This window comes from Pleurodeles waltl, unplaced genomic scaffold, assembly GCF_031143425.1.
Source record: "Pleurodeles waltl isolate 20211129_DDA unplaced genomic scaffold, aPleWal1.hap1.20221129 scaffold_69, whole genome shotgun sequence".
NCBI lineage: Eukaryota > Metazoa > Chordata > Amphibia > Caudata > Salamandridae > Pleurodeles > Pleurodeles waltl.
Genome location: NW_027150390.1, coordinates 2,878,012 through 2,899,741, shown reverse-complemented (window position 1 = coordinate 2,899,741; position 21,730 = coordinate 2,878,012). Strand labels below are relative to the sequence as shown.

At 45.8% G+C, this 21,730-nt stretch overlaps 1 protein-coding gene across 2 annotated transcripts in view; it reads right to left on the bottom strand.

The window, feature by feature from the left end:
- The window catches only part of LOC138279163 (cytochrome P450 2J2-like), a 157,359-nt gene that overhangs the window by 109,466 nt on the left and 26,163 nt on the right, over positions 1-21,730 (bottom strand). For both annotated transcript variants that reach the window (XM_069219384.1, XM_069219383.1), the window contains exon 2: positions 9,427-9,589. In XM_069219384.1, the coding sequence (XP_069075485.1) occupies positions 9,427-9,589 (163 nt within the window). The remainder of the gene's footprint in view (positions 1-9,426; positions 9,590-21,730) is intronic.

Genomic DNA, 21,730 nt, shown 5'->3' with positions numbered 1-21,730 from the left:
GCCAATGTAAATCTACGACCACATGGGCAAAATATAGTGATGTCAAGTGGTGTATACTGATGAATCTCCTCTAGCTGCTTCTTTTATATATTATACTTTATATAGTGACAAAATGATCAAGACAACTCAAAGCAAATCCTTAAGCATTGTAGGTGAAGTAATTTCTGAGATAGCCTGAAGATAAAAGAAGAAGCAGGGATGCTCAGGGTAAAAATCCTCACCCAACAAAAACTCTAGTTAATTTCAAGCCTGAACATTTAAACAGCCTCAGACTAAAGGACTGCTCTGGTGCACTCAGCTACTTCAAGCACAAGGTCAAAAGCTAGGAGATTGTGGGGGTTATTACAACTTTGGAGGAGGTGTTAATCCGTCCCAAAAGTGACGGTAAAGTGACGGATATACCACCAGCCGTATTACGAGTCCATTATATCCTATGGAACGCGTAATACGGCTCGTGGTATATCCGCCACTTTACCGTCACTTTTGGGACGGATTAACACCTCCTCCAAAGTTGTAATAACCCCCTGTGTCTGTGTGAGAACACAATCCTGGCACCAGTTCGTGAAGGCAAAATGGAATGCTTTGCAGACCCTCAGAGAGTCTAGCGGGAGGCTTCGTCAGCCCAGATAAATCGGGTCCTATGCTCATCCGGATTTGCGTCTGCACCGTGGGTGTAGTTTGTCTCCTAAGTTGTCATGTGTCCTTAAACAATGTGTCTTATCTAAGATGGACGTTCCACATTATCTCAGGAATGTCTTCACATAATCATAAACATCAGTGGCTATACTAATAAGGTAAGAATTTGTCAATATTGACTACATTGTTTGGGTTGTGGTTGTGATTAGACTTTGAAAAAGCCACCTGTCCCAGACTGATGTCGCACTGGGGGTTTTCATGTATGCCGTTGACTGGAGAATATGTGACGAATTTAGAGGTTAGAAGGATGTGACATATTTACAGTTCCTCAGGAAGATAAAGGCCACCATGTTTTAACTCTAGGAAGTTAAAGACTGCCATTTGCCAGACAGGACTACAACAAAGTGATTAAAATGGAGAAAAAAAAATAGAATTATGGAGGCAAATAGTCATAAAATTTATGTCACTCCTGAAACAATTACTAAACTAAATAGGTATTAAATTATCACTGAATGTGTTTTTGATTAATGTTGCTTATTACACATGTTCACTATACATTTACAGAATAAAACACATGCCAGAAACGAGCATTTGATAAAACAGCAATTCATCACTTGTTAAATGTTCAATAATGTCTTCAAACTGTGCTGGAAGTCATGATCCTTACGGCACTGCATCAAAAACATAAAGTACAATTCTCAGTGAGACTAACCTAGTCCCTGTACCTGGCCCACACTCCACCAGGGTCAGCCTGAACATGTGACTTTTTCCCGGTCCAGCACGACTAGATAATCATTGTTGGTGTTTTGTGCTTTTGGATACTATGCCTACTCTAAAACTTTGAAACTGTATATCTCAGGTTCTTCTGATTGGATTTTTGTTGGTTTGTAGTCAAATAATTTATTACATTTTACTCTGTTTTCCTAAATTCATATGGGATTTTTCTTGTGTTGTGTTTTCTTTTTATTGCAGTGTACTTTACAGATTGCCTCTAAGGTACGCCTGACTGCTTTTGTGCCAAGCAACCAGAGGATTAAGCACAGGTTATTTTAGTTACTTTTTGGTGGTTCACCCTGACAGGGTTGGTGGCTTTTGCTTGAGAAGAGCTCACACCCTCCTCAACCAACAACTCAATTCCTCACAAACCCATTGAATGCTTTCTCTATGATTTTAAAGAAACTGCCAGGAAGTCAGTTAAATTTGTTCCCTATAACAGTTTACATATGGGCAGAAATTCTCAAAGTTATGAAAAAGTCTGCAACTGTGGTGGCAGTGATCCCATGTTTACACAAAAAGTACAAAGCCCCTTAACGTTCTCCTGTGTGTTTGAAGGCCATCCTAAGACTGATCCTGTGGTTATGCAATCAGCACAGAAGCGCTCCAAAAATCCTACTACACCATGCTCAGCTTCTCCTGATAAGGAGGGAAGAAAATTAGATAACATAGGAAAGCATTTCTCTGGCCACCTTGACCATAAGAGGATCTAATCCCTTAGCGATTCTTGGTCGATATAATTGCAAAAGGTTGTCAGACTTGGCAGCATTTAATAACTCTCTACCAGATGACAAACAGAAAGAGGCAAAAGTATTCGCCAGGAGGGAGATAAACCGTCTTCCGAGATCATTGATATTGCACTGGATGTGACCTTGATAGACCAGAGGCAAATGGCTGAAGCTGTAGTCCCAAGACCCCAGGGCTGGCCAAAGACAACATTGCTCAGAGCCGAGGTCCAAGCAGGGATCACAGACATGCCCTATGATGGAGTTGGCCTTGTTTGGAGAACATGTCGATGAAGCTCTCCAGTCAATAAAGACTGACACAGAGATGGCAAGATCTTTGGGTGTGTTTGAACAGCAAAGATTTCAGCCATTTCAGAGAGCGAGCAGAAGAGGTTAGTACTCTTTCAGAGGTGGTTTTCAGTTCAGCAGGGTTCAGCCTCACAATCAATTCCAACAAGGACATCAGCAGCAGTTTACGCATCAATATAGAATAGCACTGGCCACGGCCTATTACAAGCAGGCTCCTTGAAGAAAGCCCTCAGGATTGGGACGAGAACATGACTCTGCCAGAAGACAGTGCCAGTCCTTTGACACTGGTCACCTTTTTGCAGGCAATACCTTTGAGGGGAAGTAGAAGTCTCTCAAACGTCTGCGAAAATTGTGATAGATATCCTCAGCATGGCAACACTTACACTTCACTCACAAACCTTCCCAGAAAACCACCTCACAAGTTAACACATCAACATGTTCATCTTTTAAAGGAGAAAATGTGCTCACTCATTATCGAAGGAGCCGTAGAAGAAGTTCTTTATGTCGAGCAAAACCAGAGATTTTACTCCACTTTATTTCTGCTATAAAAAAGGTCAGGGAAATGGAGGCAAGTGTTGGATCTGAGATATTTCAACAAACAGACATCCAGAATGGTCACCCTGCAAGATATACTACAACGGCTCAATCCAGGGGACTATATTGCATTCCTGGATCTCCAGGATGCTTACTTCCACATCCCCTTCACATCAAACACACAATAGGATGGTCCTACCAATTAAAAGGTCTTACTTATCGGCTTAAAATCAGCTCCAAGAATATTTACAAAATGCGTGCCTCCAGTTGCGGCATACTAAAGAAGGAATGGACACCACATTTTACCGTATGTGGACAACTGGCTCATAAAAGCTGCAGTTCATCCCTGGCTGCAGTTCATCCCTGGCTGCAGTTCATCCCTGGCTGCAGTTCATCCCTGGCTGCAGTTCATCCCTGGCTGCAGTTCATCTGATAAAAGCATTTCTTCCAGTTATCAATTATTTGGGACTGAGGCTCAAGAAAGAGAAGTTCTGCATCGTTCCAAGCAGGTGGATTACATTTTTAGGACTAGTTCTTAGGCATGAAGTTGTGCAAAGCTTTTCCTAAGAATTGCAAAAATAACAGCAATAGTTTCAGTTCTTGAAAGAAAAATGATAATTTTAGTGAGACAAACAAGTGGTTCCTGGGAATGATGTTGTCATGCATTCCACCAGTTCCCAATTGTCACCTATTTATGAGATCGTTAAAGGAACAAATTGACAAACAATGTAAGAAAACAACCGGATCGTTTAACAATGAAAACAGTCAGCACTTGGTGGATAAAAAAAAAAAAATCTATTGTTGTGCCTTAATTCCTAAACAAACAACCACATTATGTTATGTAAATGGATGCGTGAATGGAAGGATAAAGAGCTCAACTTCAAGACCTCGAAGTGAGTGGCAGATGGTCAATTGAGGAAAAAAAAAGACAATAAACTTTTTGAGTCAAGGCTCGTGTCCTGGGGAACCTGCGCTTTCCTTCCAAGGATAAGGGAATCTTCTGTTCTGGACTGTATAGACAATACAACCACTATGTTTCATTTAAACAAACAGGGAGGAATAAGATCTCACCTTCTTTCCTTGGAAGCACAATTTTTTTTACATTGGGCCTTGAAAAATCACATTTCTTTAAAAGTGGGCAGACAATTTGAGTAGATCATCAAAACAATAACATGAATGGGAGCTGTCTCAAACAAACCTAAACATAATTTTTCACACCTGGGGAAAGCCAGCCCTAGATATATTCGCTACACCTCTTAACATGAAATGTCAACAGTATGCAAGCAGGTTACCACACAAGGACTCATGGGGATACGCTTTCCAGTTTGCACGGATGGGAATATATCTTTATGCATTTTTCCTTCTGCCTCAAATTCCTTAGGTACTCAACAAGATGAAAAGGGAACCATGTTGCGTTATTCTTGTGGCTCCTGTGTGGACAAGAGAATATTCGTTTGCAGAACTTCTCCTCATGTCTGAGAAGCCACACATTCCACTCAAACCAGCCCCATGAATGCTCTTGATGAACATTGGATAGGTTCTTGACCCAACACCAAAATCGTTCAATTTAGCGGCTTGGCTCCTCAACACAATGAATTCCACCTACTGAATATTCTGCAACAGTGCAGAGATATATCAGTTAAAGCATGGGCTAAATCTACGGACAAATCATACAAAGCCAAATGGGCTTGACTTTTCCTTTGGTGTTCGACAACTGGCTGCAATAGTTTTTTTCCCACCGCAGCTCAGATATTACCATGGCTTCTGAACCTAGCTCAAGCTGGATGTTTACATAATTCAGTCAAAGTTCATATTACAGCAATTTCAAGGATAAGAGGACCTTGAAACCAGAAAACTTTATGGTTTAAAGACTGAAAAATAAATTCTTATGAGGCATTTTTAGGGCTTACCCTTCAGTTAAGAAAACCCTGATTACTTGGCAGTTAAATATGGTTCTGGTCCAGCATATGAAGGGCTCCTTTTCACCAATCTACAAGGCTGAATTGAAGTATCTATCATGGAAAGTGGCTCTTTTATTAGCCCTCACATCGGCTAGAAGAGTGAAGTTTCCCCATGGTGCCATGGGAGCCATATGTAAGGATGATCTGTTGAGGAGACTTGTGGCAGTCAGTAGGGCTATGAGCCCGCTTGTGGTGTACTTGTAGCCCTGTAGAAGGGAGGAAGGAGCAATGCAGCACAGTCAGCCTGCCCATTAATGCTAAGAGAAGAGAGGTGGTGGGAAGAAAATGTTCCTTCCAGTTTGCCATTCCAAAGTAGGTAAAAGATGGGTGTGATTCCACGGCACTGGCCAGGGACTGCAGTGATTCATAAACCCTCAGAGATGGTGGCAGCCAGTTACAGTTAAAGGTAATGAAGGTTGAGACAGGTGGCACCACTAGTGAGATAGAATCCACTGTCATCGTATGGAGGAAAAGGTAGTCTCAGTAGCAATAACTCCTTGGTTTTCCTGACAGCAGCCAGAGGATGCTAGCATCAAGTAAAGGGCCCCCTCAGCTAGCAGGCACACAGTCCTATCAACACTGTCCTACGACTGCAATAGTCACGAACGTGAGGTCCCTCCACCAGGGTGTGACTATGCCCCAAAGCCTCAGTCTCTTTGTGGTTGAGTGACTGGAGTTTTGCTCACGGTCCCTCTGCTGAGTGCAGTAGTTAGTGCTAATAGGAGGAGGAGGGCAGAGCTAAGGGAGTTGGTATTTTGGTCCAGTATCAGTGCAATCAATAGTTTGGGCTTAGGGATCAGCAAACGTGTGCTGCCTTTCGAGTGTGAACTTTCAGGTAGCCTCCCCCAAGTGCAGAGCGCACTTTCCTTCTGTGAGTCTAGGTAGTCCATGTTCATTGGCCTTTGCCCAGTCAAGATGTAGAGGGGTGAGGGCAGCACACAGGAGGGTCTAGCAGGCTCCTGACCAATACCCACCCACAGATCCTGTTCAGGAGGGGGTTGGCCCCCACCACAAGGTGCTGAATCGATATTGGCCCAATTACTCTGCTGCCCGCATGAGCCGGTGTACTGTGCAGAGGGGGGTGGAAGGCGTTTCCGTTTCCTCCCCTCACAAGCCAACAGGAAGCTTCAAGGTCTGATTTGGGAAGGTGTGCCACACTGCTGGACAGAAAGGGCCTGCTGCCCTTGGCTGAATCCCCCAGTGCAGTGCCTCAGTCCAGTACATGGATCCAGTCTAATCCCTGAGTGACCACTACCCGCTATTGTCAGGGGAGGGAGCTGGTCCTGCCCCCACTGCTGTCTCCCTCCAGAGAGTCATAGGCTCGCCTCTGGCACGGGTTCTTCTTGCCCTCGAGGGTTGACCAAGACCTGTGTATGGGAAGCAGGACAAGGGTCCCGGCTTCAGTTGCTCTAGTCAGAAAGGGAGAAAGGCATGCTCCACAATTTAGTAGCCATTCAGTGAGGTACCAGTGTCATACTTTTTGAGATGATAAATGTGGGATAAAGGGTCCGAGGAGTGGAGCTCAGGAGTTATGCAGCCAAGAAAAACAAAAACGAATGACCCTCACTTCATGAGAGAGGGCGTGTAGCACTCATTGTGCCACCCACTAAAGTAGCACTTTAAAACATCTCAGGCCGGGCATTGCACCCTTTAGTGCAGTTTTAAACTGGGAATTCCACCTGCCAAAATAAACCTTTGACCATGCCTGAATCTTCCTGATAAATACGTATGTCACTCCTAAGGTAGGCCCTAAAGGCCCATTGGGCAGGGCACATTGAAATATAAAAAGTAGGACATGTGGATTTACATTTTACATGTCCTAGTAGTGAAAAACACCTACGTTAGTTTTTCCCTACTGTAAGACCTATCTTTCCAAATGGAAAATATGGGCCACTTATTACATCTAATAAATGCTAGTGTTTGATTTGGAGCAGGTAGAAATTTCATGTTTGGACTCAAATTGGAATGCAAAATCCTATTTAATGGTAAAGTTGGATTTTAAGTCACAATCCTGTAAATGCCACTTTAAGAATATTGGCATTTTCTTGCCCTAAACATTTGGTGCCATTTGGTGCCTGCTGAAATTGTCCTGGGGCACATGACTGTGAATGGCTCTTCTGTTGGGGTTTGTGTATTCCTGCCAAACAGTGAGACAAAATGTACTGGGCGTAGGCAGGATTGGCCATCCTGCCATGACGGCTTGGGTCGAAGCTTTTCTCTGCACCCACTTACACTTCAAAAGCCTTACCTCCAGCAAAAAACAAAGGAACCTCACCCCAGACTTCTTGGAGCCTTGGCAGGGGACAGGAAGATCTTTCTGAGTGAGATGTGGGGGTAGTCTAAAAATATTCCTCCACATCAAAGGCTGGCACCAGGTATACGTATTGGATCCTCAGAACACTTCTTCAGCACATTCCTTGACCTGTGAAAGACTTCAGAAGGTTTGCCGGGTCCACCAGAGATCTGCCCTGCTGCTACCAGAAGACTGCCATGTTGCTGGAGGCCTTCAAGGGGAGCTGGACCATCTCCTTGATCCCAGAGACACCAGAAGAGACTCTTAACGGCTAGTTGGCTGGACTCTGTATTAGCTACAGGGATATAACAAGCTCCGGAGAGCTTGAATCCTGCACCTGGCCTCTGCTGGAGTGAGTCTTGTGATATTGCTATGGTTCAGACTTGTTGCCTGAGAACCACTGAAACCGCTATACTTTGACTTGTGGTTCCCAAGATGTCACATTTGAAATATTCCGGTCCATCTTAATTCTAAACCTTAGCCGACTTTTATCATCAGTGTTTACAAGAGAGGATGTAGCTCCTTCAGCTGTGAGTGACCACCACATGCAGCATTTTGACCATGAACCGTAGTTTCCAAGGCGCAGACCCATGATGTTTATGACATGTTGGGTGCAGCCACAAGTATCCCAAAGCTTGTCCGGAGTCCCTGTCACCCTGAATGTTGGGGGGGGAGGGCTCTCCTAGCTGTGAGCAGGACCTATATTACAATTTGATGAGATTACAGACACTGCCTCTTCCAAGATTTGTATTGTAAACCTGGTCCAAAATATTAGGTTTATTTAACCACACCCATGAACACCAAGAAAAGTTGTCCATAATAAAAAGATATGCTACTAATCCATCTTGGACCAGGAAGAGGGTAAATAAGTTCATGCCGGACCTCAAGTGAGGTTCCAGCTAATTGAGGTGAGTGCTTAACAAGATCAGGCAGACCTACCATTTAGTTACTGCTGTCCCAACCAATGGCATAATGACTTTCTGCAGGCCATGAGGTTGATGCTGCCTTCGGCGAGTGTGTCAAGAAGTCATGAGGGTCACATGAGGTCTGTGCTGCCTTCGGTGAGCGTGTCAAGAAGCCATGAGGGTCACCATGTGGTCTATGCTGCCTTCCACAAGTGTGTCAAGAAGTCATGAGGGTCAACGTGAGGTCTCTGCTGGCTTTGGCGAGAGTGTCAAGAAGTCATGAGGGTCACTGTGTGGTCTATTCTGCCGTTGGCGAGCATGTTAAGAAGTCATGAGGGCCACCATGAGGTCTGTGCTGCCTTTGGCGAGTGTGTCAAGACATCATAAGGGCCACCATGAGGTCTTTGCTGCCTTCGGTCAGTGTGTCAAGGAGTCATGAGGGCCACCATGAGGTCTGTGTTGCCTTCGGCGAGCATGTCAAGAAGTCATGAGGGCCACCATGAGGTCTGTGTTACCTTCGGCGAGTGTGTCAAGAAGTCATGAGGGCCACCATGAGGTCTGTGCTGCAGTGAGGGAGTTCCTAATAAGGTCAAACAAAACCATTGTGGGGTTTCCACTGTCCGGCGGGGGTGTGTGATGGGGGGGCTATGATGGGATGTGAGAGAGCATCATGAGGTCATGAAGGTCAGCCATCAGGTTTGAAAAGATCAAGAGGGACACTAAACAAAGTCATACTGAGTACCACCAGGATGTAGGTGCAGTAAGGGGGGGGTGGATGCTAAGTTAAGCCAAAGAAAGTGCAAATGCAGTGAAGTAGGAATGCTAATACGGTCTGGATAGATTGAAGGGAGCGTGATTGAAGTGAAAGTGAGTGAAATACAGGAGGAAGGGCCGTGGGAATCACTGTCACTGGGACAGTTTAATGCTTCCAAGGAAAATATGCCTCTTCTTAACAATGGCCAAACATCCAGGCAGGTGTTTTGCTGTGGCTTCACACCGGAGCACAATGCGTATGTGCAACTGTTTTTTTTATTTATAAAGTCAATTGTGTGTTGACATTTGGGAAATAAATAAATAAATACGACATGACTGCATTGGCATTGTGCTGCGTGTGTCATTGGCAAAACTCAAAAATAGAAAATGTGACTCATCACATTGTAGGAGCAGAGATGTCTTGGGATTAGTGAGGAAACAATGGCTTAACAACTTCTAGGTTCATAAGCAGGCCAGATGGAGCTGGAGATGCTGCACACGACGGAGATTTGCTTTCAGTGTAACCAGGAACGTACCTCTTTGTTGTGCATACTTCAGTAAGTAAGGTGTCTGGGGACGTCCAGACGTCTCCTCGGACTTAGATACCAGCATGTCCCTCACCGCTTCGTAGCCATTGGTTATAACCAGAGGAGTATGCCCCGCCCACAAGGTCATTGTATTTCCGTAGATCTTTGCGAGCTGTGAATAAAAAACATACACAGGTGGTGTTGCTAAGGGTTGGAGCCAAGTATGACCACAATACATCCTAAAAAATACCGTGTCATCTACACTGGCCTCAAACACTGCCAAATTCAAATATCCATTTAACTGCTGTCTTTATTCAGAAGCTACCTGTTAATTCACCCCAATTCGATCTCCCTGTCAGAGCATTAACTGCTCGCCCACACCTAGCACTGAGTGGTGCAGTAGGGGGACGAGGCCCAGTTGCTCAGGTTCCATAGTAGGTCTGGCCCCGGACATCAGGAGTAAAAGGCCTGAACTACCACCCTTGGGCCCAGTAGACCCTGCGTGCATCGTGGCCCTCTGGAAGTTGTTCTGACACCCCTATAAGTAAGTATATTATTTTTCATTTTAATAAAATCAAAAGGTCTTGACTAACGCCAGAAAAGGTTTGACCTTTTTTGTAAATACATTGAATGTTGTGTATAAACAGATGTAGGTGAACTTTGATCATAGTTGTTATTATATAGATGAGATAAGTCTGTAACTTAGGGCTAAGACAAGTACTTCTCATTCTGACTCAAGGAGCAAATAAAATTGATCACTTTCCTTGTATTTCAGAACACGATTTAACAATGAAATATGCATTCCTGCCATAGAGTTAAAATGTATCACCCACAAGAGTAGATGTGATTAAAGAAAGTCTATTTGTTCTGAATTTGAAACTTACTTTTGGTCTGATAAATGAAGTTATTTGCAAGTTTATATCTGGCTTGTGCACAGGTGCACATTTAAGAATAGGCTACAGGTAAATTGTTCAGTGCTCAATATGTTTCAAATGGTCACATTGACACTAATGGCCCTGAAATGATGTGTGCACAAATAATAATAATGCAGATGTCTTCCTGTCTGTGTGGCTGGAGAGTGACCTGTACGGTGTGAAATATTAACAATTATCCCATTATATGCTACCTCTAGAACTACAGGCTAGACTCCCTATCTCCGTATGTGGTGAGTTATGTAACTCTGGTTTAGGATATGTTCTAAACAGGCATATCTGATAGAGGCTTCTAGCCACAGATTCCTTACCTGAGAATTATCCCTAGGAGTCAGACTGGATCCGGAAATTTGTTTGTAAGCTGTACCCCTGCACACCGGTAGCTGGTGTCATTCAGCTTCATGCGGCGTCGTTGGTGCCCTCCGCACCAGAAGTGATGTGTGCTGTGCCTATACAGGGGCCAACCCAGTGCACTGACGTCAGTTCTTTTCTTTTTGCGATGATCAGTGCAGATCCAGAAAGAGGAACCCTCAGTCTCTTTTTGTCTGAGTTTTTTTGACTTTTTGTCAAAGGTATTTTGAGACTTGTCTCCTGGTGTGGCATGGATGTCCATGAAGAAGGCTTGTTTCAATGACAAGATCTGCATTGACACTTGTGCCATGAACCCCAAGGCCTTAAGGGAGCAGTTCCTCAAGCTGCTAGCTGCTCGACATGCAACACCACAATGGTCTTGATCCTGGTTGAGAGGAAGATCCCAGGGTTGGTCGCGGGGATAGCGATCTTTGTTGAAGTCATTCCACTTGTGTAAGTCAGAAAAGAAAAAGAAGAGCAAGAAGTTAAAGAGTTCTTCAACATCTGACGAGATGAGGGAGCATCAACACTCAAGGCTTGGTTCCGTGGTTGAGCCTGCACCTCGGCCGTCTCTGTGCCCCCCCTGAATTTCCATGGGCTGAACGACCCAATTTTGAGAATGTTATGGGGCTATGCACCTCATATTTAGGCGGCCTCTCCCTGCTAGAGTGCCTTTGGGCCCTGCAGGTTCTGTAGGGGTCCTACTGGTTTTCCACCAGTGGGTTCACCCTCAATACCAGTTGAGCACCTTAGATCCATAGATGGATCTGGATCTGGTCTGAGCAAGCCATCTCGACCTTTTCTGGCATCGCACCTGCTGCCGACAGTCCCTGCGCAGTCAGCACCCTCTGGTGGTGATGTCCCCCTTTTTATTCCCGACTCGGATACGGATACTGGACCCTTATGAATACCAGCCCATAGACCCCATTGAGGACATCTGGTGCGAAGATCCGGAAGATGCCAGTGAACTTAACACCTTCCCAGATACTGTCCTGGTCTCTCCTACCGTAGCTATGGAGGAAAGAGCCTCATTTGCTACGGTTGTGAGGAGGGCAGCCGAGGTCCTGGACCTTCACCTGCCCTCTCTGGCTGTAAAGACAAACGTCTTCACGGAGGTGCTTCAGCTGGGAGCCACCACATCCAAACCACTTCTCTCATTTAATGAAGCCCTCATGGAAACCCTGCTCTGGGACCTGGTCCAAGCCCTGTCCAGGGGCTCCTATGAACAGGATGATTGCCTGCTGCTATTTCCCCACCTCAGGGGCCCCAATTTCCTCACACAGCACCCCACCCCAGAGAGCTTGATGGTCCAAGTCTCCACTTCTTGAGTAAATCCTGGTGCATTCCCTATCACTCCCCGGGTGAGGAATCCAAAAGGCTGAACACCTTGTGCAAGAAAATGTTTTCTTCTGCCAGCATGACACTGCAATTACTGCACACTGCATGCCTTTTGGCTCATTACTCCCATTCACTCTGGGATCAGTTTCTCAGGTGCTGCTTATGGTCCCAGAGGAGGCCCAGGCCCTACTCTCCCAAGCTATTGCTGACGAGAGAAACGCAGTTAAGTGCACAATCTGATGTGGTCTGGACACAAACCACCCACTAGGCAGAGCAATTTCTTCTTTGGTAGCCTTACAGCACCACACCTGGCTAAGGACAACTGGCTTTTCTGGGGATGTGCAGACTTCTCTCATGTACATGTCCTTTGATGGCCCCTGTCTCTTCGGACACAAGGTGCACTCAGCGCTAGAGCGCTTCAAGGATAGCAGAGCTACTGCCAGGTCCTTGGAAATATCCATGGCTCCTCGCAAATCCCTGTTCGCTTTTCGCTCTTTTTGAGGCCACAGAAGGGATTTCCAGCCGCGTCTATGCCCTCCCAGCCACCACAGCATGCAAACTTCCCAGCCCCTGAGAGGCTGAGCACGCTGTACCCACAGACTTTGTGGGTCAGACAGCCAGAGGTTGGCCCAATCCACCACCACCTTCCAGTTGTAGCCTTCAAGCCTCTTTAATTTGCGCTACGACCACCATGGGCATCTAATGTGAGCAAGATATGCCATCACCTCCACTGCTGGAAGTCGATAACATCTGACCGCTATGGGCCCAAGATCCTCCAAATGGGCTGCTCCCTACCCTTTAAGGTCACTTCTCCACCACAGTGCAGTTTTGGGCTTATTCTCTGGAACGACAGGTCCAGCATATTCAGGCTATGATACTGATGTTTCAGCCTCTATCCTGGGTTTTGGTGAGGTTGGCTCTGAGGCTGCTGGGCCTCATGGCCTCCTGCATTCTGTTTGTGACACATGCCCACTGGCATACGCAGGCTCTGTAGTGGAATTTGAAGTTCCATTGGACACAGCATGAGGGGAATCTCTCCGACATGGTTCAGTTCTCGGTGGCAGTGAAAATGATTGGCAGTGGTGGCTAACTAGCTGCGATTGGGTCAATGGCAGAACCCTCTCTTTTCCCCAACCAGATCTGACAGTGATGACAGATGTGTCACTCCTGGGCTGAGGCGGCCATCTGGGAGAGGTGGAGATCAGAGTACTCTGGTCTCTGGCGGAATCCAGACTCCACATCAGCCTGTTGGAGTGCCTAGCGATCTGGCTGACATTGAAAGCCTTTCTACACTTTGTCAGGGGAATGCTAGTGCAGGTGTTCACAGACAAAACTGACAACTCCGTACTGCAACAGACAGGGCAGAGTGAGATCCATTGTCAAGAGGCTCTGCTCCTCTGGACATAGATGGCATACTCCTGTTGGTTCAACACATAGCAGGCTCTCTGAGCTCCAGGGCGAACAAACTCAGCCAAAGATGTTTAGCGAATTACGAGTGGCATCTCCATCTGGGAGTTGTGCAAGGTCTCTTTCAGCAGTGGGGAGAGACTTGGTTAGATATGTTTGTCACTGCAAAGAACACACAATGTCTGCAGTTTTGCACGCTGGAGATTACAAGGCAGCTCTCATTCTGAGACACTTTTCATGTCGAGTAAAGCTCTGGCCTCCTGTATGCCTCTCCGCCCATACCACTCTTGCCCAGAATTCTCAAGAGGAGCAGGAACAACCAGGCCCAAGTCATCCTTATGCCTCTAGACTGGGATTAGAGAGTTTGATATCCTGAGCTCTTGAGCATGACCGTCGGTCCTCCGATCAGGCTACCTCTTCGGAAGAATATTCTGTCACAGCAGCAGGGGAGAGTTCTTCACATAAACCTGTCAACCATCCCCCTTCATGCGTGGAGTTTCAGCAGCAACAGTTGACAGTTTTCTGCCGTCCACTCAAAGTCTGTGAGGTTATCTTGGCAGCCCAGCAGCCCTCCACCAAAACAGTATATGCCAGACATTGCAATACATTTGTGTCATGGTGGGCTATGGAACAGGTTGATCTCTTATGTGCTCCTCTTTCCCAAATGCTTTTGTTTATCCTTACCTTGGCCCAGTAGGACTCTGCACTTGGCACTTTAAAGGGGTATTTAAAGGGGTATTTATCTGCCATCTCCATTTTTCTGCAGCTGCCATACCAGTCCTGTCTCTTCAAGTCCCCTATTGTAAATAGGTTTCTTAAAGATCTGCAGCACTCTGCCTCAATAGGACCTTAACTTAGGTCTTACTTTCTTTAAAAGCACTCATTTTGAGCTGCTTCATTCTGGTACTCTCAGGCTCCTCACCATCAAGACTGCCTTTCTGGTGGTAAGTATAGCTGCCCGGAGGGTCTGTGAGCTACAGGCATTGCCTTCTCAGCCTTCCTACATCTCGTTCTTCCCTGATAAGTTGGTCCTTCCGATTTGAGCATCCTTCTACCCAAAAGTGATCACCACATTCCACATAGGCCATCCATCACTTTGTCTACATTTTACGCTCTGCCTCATCCCTCTAAGGAAGAGGAGCAACTCCACTGTCTGGACACAAAAAGAGCGTTGTAGTACCTTGACCGCACAAAACCATTCCAGGTGGATGATCAACTATTCGTGGCGCTTGTGGGGACTCAGAAAGGGAAGGTAGTGTAGAAACGGACCATCTCCTGATGGATTATGATCTGCATTAAAATCTACTATGCATTGGTCAAGAAGCAATTCTCAGAGTGTTTGTGTGCTCATTCCACCACAGCCAAGGCTAAAACCACTACTTTAGCATGTGGAGTCCTGATTCTGGACATCTGCAGGGAGAAACCTGAGCATCTCTCAGCTTATGTTCACTAACCACTACTGCCTGGACAGTCAAGTCCATTAGGACAGACTCTTTGCCCGTTCAGTCCTGCAGGACTTTTTAGTGTGAAATTGTTTGGTAGGACCACCTCTGGGTAGGTATTGCATTTGAATCTATTTAAAGCTAAGGAATCACTGGCTAGAAGTCTCAAACTACTTACCTTCGGTAACACCTTATCTGGTAAAGACTCCGTAGGAGGCTGGCTCTGTTTATGGTGTACACCTATAGTGTGGCACCCTATACTGAGTCCAGATAACCCTTAGTGATAGAGAATAGGTGTCCAGATAGCAAAAGCCGTCTAGGGGTAGCCGAGGCGAGCAGCTAAAGCTTATCCAGGAGCTAAGTAAAGTACTTGAAATACCACAGTAGTCAGATAGTAATTCTCAAAAAGAAAGAACCACACGAGTGTTGCAAAAATAAGGTAATCTTTATTACAGCACTACTACTAGACTTGAAATGGCAAATCTCCTTTTGGGTATATCTACACACAATATATGCACAAAATAACCAGCAGAAATATCATAACATGTATAGGGCCCTATGGGGGGGTAGGGGGAAGCCATGAACTAATTAAGTGGAAAATGAAATAGTGAGCCCAACCAAGGTAAATACTGTAGTTAGCTAGGAGCTGGGGAAAGATGAAAACACCAGAGATAAGTACAGTTAGGCCCTGATTTATACTTTTTGATGCTAAACTGCACTAACGCACTATGGGCCTGATTCTAACTTTGGAGGACGGTGTTAAACCGTCCCAAAAGTGGCGGATATACCACCTACCGTATTACGAGTCCATTATATCCTATGGAACTCGTAATACGGTAGGTGGTATATCCGCCACTTTTGGGACGGTTTAACACCGTCCTCCAAAGTTAGAATCAGGCCTTATGTCTCCTGTCTTAGTTAAGACAGGAGTCATGCCCACCACCCCAATGACTATGCCCAGGGGACATATGTCCCCTGGGCATGGCCATTGGGCCCAGTACAATGTAGGGGGGCCCAAGATAGGCCCCCCTATGGCACTACAGAAAATACAAAATAATACTTACCTATACTTACCTGGGATGGGATCCCCCATCCTCTGCTGTCCCTCTGGTGTGGGTGGGGTTGTCCCTGGGGCTAGGGAAGGGCACCTGTGGGCTCTTTACATGGTCTCTGACCATGGAAAAAGGCCCACAGGTCCCCTAATGCCTGCCCTGACCCAGGCGTTAAATAATGGCGCCCCCCCAACCCCCATGCTTGATTTTAGCAGGGATGATAAATATGGCGCTAAGGCATATCGTAATTTTTTGCCCAGAAATGTCTACCTTGAATCTCATTGATGCAAGGTAGTTTTCTGAAGGCAAAAAATGACTTTAACTTCAAAATATAAATATAGAGTTAAGTTTGCGCTGAATTAGCATCAACAAAAATGACGCTAATTCAACGCAAACAGAGTATAAATATGCCCCTCAGTGTCCCCCGCGACGAGGTGCAGAGTGATTCCCTATCCAGTCGCTCCACAGACTAACACAGGAAAGTGGAGGTTGGAGTTTGTGCTTTTTGGGACCCTTCCCATTAGACTCCGAGGAAACCAACAGACAAGAAGAAGGTTGGAGACTGTCCCCACCTCAGGATACCCAGAAGACAGGAGGACAAACACCCGGGGACCCGGATGCATAGGACTGAAACGACCCTTGCTGAAGTCAGTGTGAGCCTCGGATGTCCAGCTGCTGTCGCGACCTGTGGACAAGGCCAGGGGAACCTAGGGCAGATTCCAGACGTAGAAGACCTGAAAAGGAAGGGGACTGAGTCCAGCACTCGCAGAGGTGCCTAGGCAGTGGAGGTGGCAATGGCCACCCTCGTAGAGGTGAAGTTCCTCCAGGTTGGGGAAAGAAGTCCAACTGTAGGGTACAGGAGATGCAGAAGATCCCAGGAATTGCCTACAAGCTGTCCCTCGACGTTCGCCTAATTGCAGGGGGGGGGGTCAATGACCAGCCAGGTCACCAACAAGCACTTGCAAATGCAAGTAGACACTGAAGAAGTAAAGTTTTGGGGACCGGCAAGGCCCAAAAATACTCTACTCTTGAGGGAGAGTTAGGGATGGCCCTCAGCACGCAGGAAGACCAGCAGAAGTCATTGGGGCTCCCACAAGTGACCAACAGGCAATGAACACAGGGAGTCACAAGGAGGCCTCAGCTGCACAACAAAACAGAAGTCCCACATCGCAGGAGTTGCAGGACAGGGGCTGATCTTCGAATTGCAGGTTGCTGGAGGATGGGGCTTCTTGGTGCCTGAAGGTCTCCTGGAGGAAGAGTCAACAGCAACAGTTGTGGTGCACAGGGCTTACAGTCCAGTGGCAGGAGCAGGGACCCACAGTCTACCAAGTTGGTCAGAAGACAAGCAGGACCCAGAGGCCACAGACTCATCACCTGTTTGCAGAGTAGTTTGATGTCCATGGAACAGAAGCCCCCACCAGCCAGTCAACATTGGCTTGAGGTGCCTACAAATGCGGAGAAGTGACTCCTTTACTGCAATGGAGATTCTTTTGTGCCTGTGACACTTGAGGATGCACAGCTTTGGATGTGGCAGAATTCTTGCAGGATTTAGAGAAATAATTTTGCAATAGAAGCAGACTTGTTTAGGTTCCAAAGCAGACCAGCAGTGGTTCAAGAAGCCAGGCGCAGAGGATGTCTTGCAGAGAGTTCCTTGTAGAGTCTTGCCCAATGAATCTGAGGACCCACCATGGAGGGAGCCCTTACGTAACCCTAAAAGGGGGTTGGTCACTCTCTAGGGTAACTCACCATCAGAGGGGGTCAAGGGCATAATCTACCTGGCCTAACCAGTCAGATGCTCCCAGGGGCCTCTGCCTATCTTGTTTCCAAGATGGCAGAATTAACTGGGCACCTGGCACACTGCTGTGCACCGCCCTACGGGAGGAGCCAGACAGTGGGGTGGTCGCTCCCCTGTTCTTTGTGCAGCTTTGTGCCAGAGCTGGACCTGGGGGTTCCTGAACCGGTGAAAACTGGATTTTGCAAGGAGGGCACCAAATGTGCCCTTCAAAGCAGTCTGGTTGCACTCAGAGGCCACCACAACCCAGCCCTTAGGAAGAGGTGGTTACACCTCTGACTTTCAGTAAATCATTTGTTCTGCCTTCCTCTGCTTGTGCCAGGCGCACCAGCCAGCGGGCAGAACAGTGTCTGATGTCAGCAGCAGTGGGAGCTGGCAGCCGACCTTGTAAGGCTGCACAGGCAGAACAGAGGGATCCTCTAAGGAACCCCCAAAGTACAGGGGATCATGCAACTAACATTGAAATCAGTGTAGTTGCATGATTCCAACATGTTTGATACCAAACATGCCTAGGTTCGGAGAAGCCTTTATGTAGTTGGACCAATCGTGCTAACTAGTGTCCACTACATACCTTAAGATGGCTTCCCCACCCTTACAAAGCCCAGGAAATGGAATCTGGTGTTTGTAGGGGGTACCCTGCTCATGCAAGGGTGCCCTCCCACTTAGGGACATTTACCCTGCCCTTGGCCTGAAGGGCCTACCAGAGGGGTGACTTACAGTGTCTAGATGTTTAGGATACAAGGCAAGCCCTATATCTTAAGTGAAAGGTGTGCGCACCATTTCATGCAGGCTGCAATGGCCGGTCTGCAGACACAGTTTGCATGGGATCCATGGGGAGCATAATACATGCTGTGACCGTGGGAGACCCCTGGTGTACCAATGCCCTGGGTAACTAAGTACCATATACTAGGGACTTACATGAGTACCCCAGTATGCCAATTGTGGGTGTAAAAAGTGTACCAGCAACCAAATTTGGAGGCGAGAGCACAGACAATGAAGTCCTGGTTAGAAGGATCCCAGTGAATTACATTCTAAACACTCTCACATTAGGCAAAAGTGGGGGTAACTATGCTAGAAAGATGGTACTTTCCTATAAGACCCTATCTAGGCGCAGATTCCTTTACCGATCCACCCTTCCTTCTTGCTCTGAAAACTGATTTCTAGGGACAGGGCTGCTCCCTTTTCAGGGCCCTAGTTTTAAATGCCAGTGGTTAGTATTATTCTTGGCTCCTTGCTTCTGGCATGGAAAGTTGTGAAAAGAAACTGAAGTCAGCACACTGAGCTGGTGCCTATATCGGCAGTGTGCACGTCACTTACAGTGCCAATGCACCATGTGGAGCCAAACGACGGCACCTACCGTTGCACAGGAGTATAGCTCACCAAACAAATTCCGGATCCAGTCTGACGCCTGGGAATTATTCTAAAGTAAGGAATCTGCGGATAGATAGTATCTCCACCAGATAAGGTGTTACCAAGGTAAGTAACTTGTTTGTTTGTGTTACCTAAGAAGTTAACTGCAGTTACCTGAAGTTGTACCGTAAGTTATTAGTAGACTAGTTTCTTATTTCATATATGGTTGTAGCTATAGATATAATTCACTTATAGCTTATTGGAATTTGGGACAAAGTAACCAAATCATTTATCCATTTTTAGGTCTGCCTAGTACACTTCAGAGCCAGTGCTGGTGGACTTATGGTTTACTTCACCAATGTTTTTTTTCAAGACACTTCATTGTATTTTTTACATTTACATAAAAAACATATAAGCTGGAAGACAGTTTTCACAAACACCTATTGATAGAACTCTGCATGAAAAGCCTTCCACACCACATCCTCTCCCTGCCCCCTTCTCCACTATAGAGCCAGCCAGGCAAAGGAAATACAACTATTTTCAGGTACAAGTGTTGATGTTTAGGGCCCATTTATTGATATTCCAAACCTTTTTCCGGAATTTCTAGTTGTGTGTTCCAAAGTTTCTGCTTCCATTAGTTGTTATTGGGGCAGGATTCGCGTCCCAGGGCATTCACAAGGTTATTAGAGCCTGGAATACACAAGGAGTGGGGAACAGCAGATGTTTCACTAGGGTCTTCCAGATGGTGCAAAATGTGTCCCTTCCACCTCAGATCATGAGTAAACACTCCCACTATTATTACTGTCCATATCCTTCTTCCCCAGTCATTCATTGTTCGAAGAACATGCTATGCAATCTGCTCCTTTCGTCTGTTTTACCCTTGGAAGGAAATTGACAACCAATGGCCAGTCCAATCTAGACATCCCTTTCAAGGCGGTCATCCATAGACACAGTATTATAGTGCCCATTCACTGCGTGTTGGTCATCCTACGATCAAAGATGTCCACATCACCACTCCCACCACAAGGTCTCCATCATTTCTTATTAGTGCTGGAATATGTATGTCTAAGGTTCCTACGGTTCACGCACCAATTGCACATCAAATTCTAGTGAGTTTCCTGGCTTTGTACCCTTCTTGCATTTTTCTGTTCACTCTCACACAGCTTCAGGCACTCTTCTATGACACTAGACCTGCTTAGCTAGTGCTAGTCCCAGATTTTGGATTCTGTCTGTCTCATCTAGGTGAAATCCTCCAGCCTGATAAAAGAGATCCCCTATCTTCCAATTTGCTAATGTCTCAATCTTCACAGGTGCTGTGAATTCCGGATTTAGATGAATAGGATTGAATTGGAGATGAAAGAAAATTATCCTTACATCTTCCAAAATTTAAACCCACACCTCCATCACTGAGCGTATAATATCTGAGACGTGACCTGTGTGGCCCCTCTTTGGAATCCACAGTTTTACCCATTGGGGCAAGTTCAATGAGAAGCCAATACCTTTACCCCTTCTTTATAATTTGTTTTCGATTACAGTTTTCTGGGTGTGTTCTTAGCATATATATCCAGATTACAGTGCTTCAGAGACAATAGTACCTTTTCTGCACCAATAAAAATCATATTACCCTTTGATGTGCTTCATTAATACCCCAATAACTGTTCAGTACACCTTCCTTCTAGGAAGAGCCTTCGCTGTTCTAGCAAAATAAAATATACAAGTTTTTTAACATTTACAAAGTTTATTGTAAGCATATATCTGCCATGTTTAGGTGGTGGTGTTTCTTTCTTTCTTTTTATATGTGCAGCATTCACTTGCATTAAAGAAATAATCCTTGCAGAAGTATTTCAAAGTCAGGCACATTGGCTTTCCCACTGCTTGTTGTATATTGCGTACTGAATTTGATTTATGAGAATCAAAAATGTAATACTTCACCCCGCCCAGGTAATTAAGAATAATTGAACACTGTATAATGCACAATAGGAGCTGTGCCAACAGAGGAAAAGGCAACACCATCTTGTGCCTCCAGGTTTCAATACCAGTTGCAACAGCTACTGCTGCCATTGCTACCCAGATACAATCAGAGTAAAAGCGTGGAGAGCACTCATTTAGAAGATGCCACTATGAATATACAAAGTACATCAATAGACATTTGTGTGTTTATCAAGTTGTGGTTGCCACTTTTTGTATCTATTTATGTGAAAATACTTCTATGTTTTTTTGAAGAATAATATAAAGAGAGAAAAAAATTTTTACACACAAATTGTGATGAACTGTTGGGCCTGGAACTTTTTGTAGGGTTACCACAATTTGTTTGCTTTCCTTTCTCTGCTTTTCTTACCTATTTTGTGTTGGCTCTAGGACCCTGGGCACGTTACCACTGCTATCAGGTGCTAAAGTGCATGTGCTCTCTCCTCTAAACATGGAATGATTGGCTTACACCTTTCTGGCATATTTGATTTATTTGTAAGTTCCTTGTAAAGTAGTACACCATATACCCAGGCCCTTTAAATTAAATGCTACTAATGTGCCTGCAGCACTGATTGTGCCACCCACAGAAGTAGCATTTCAAACCCTCCTCAGGTCTGCCACTGCATTGCCTAGGTGTGCCACTACGACTTGGCATTTAGAACTATTTGCAAGCCTTAAACT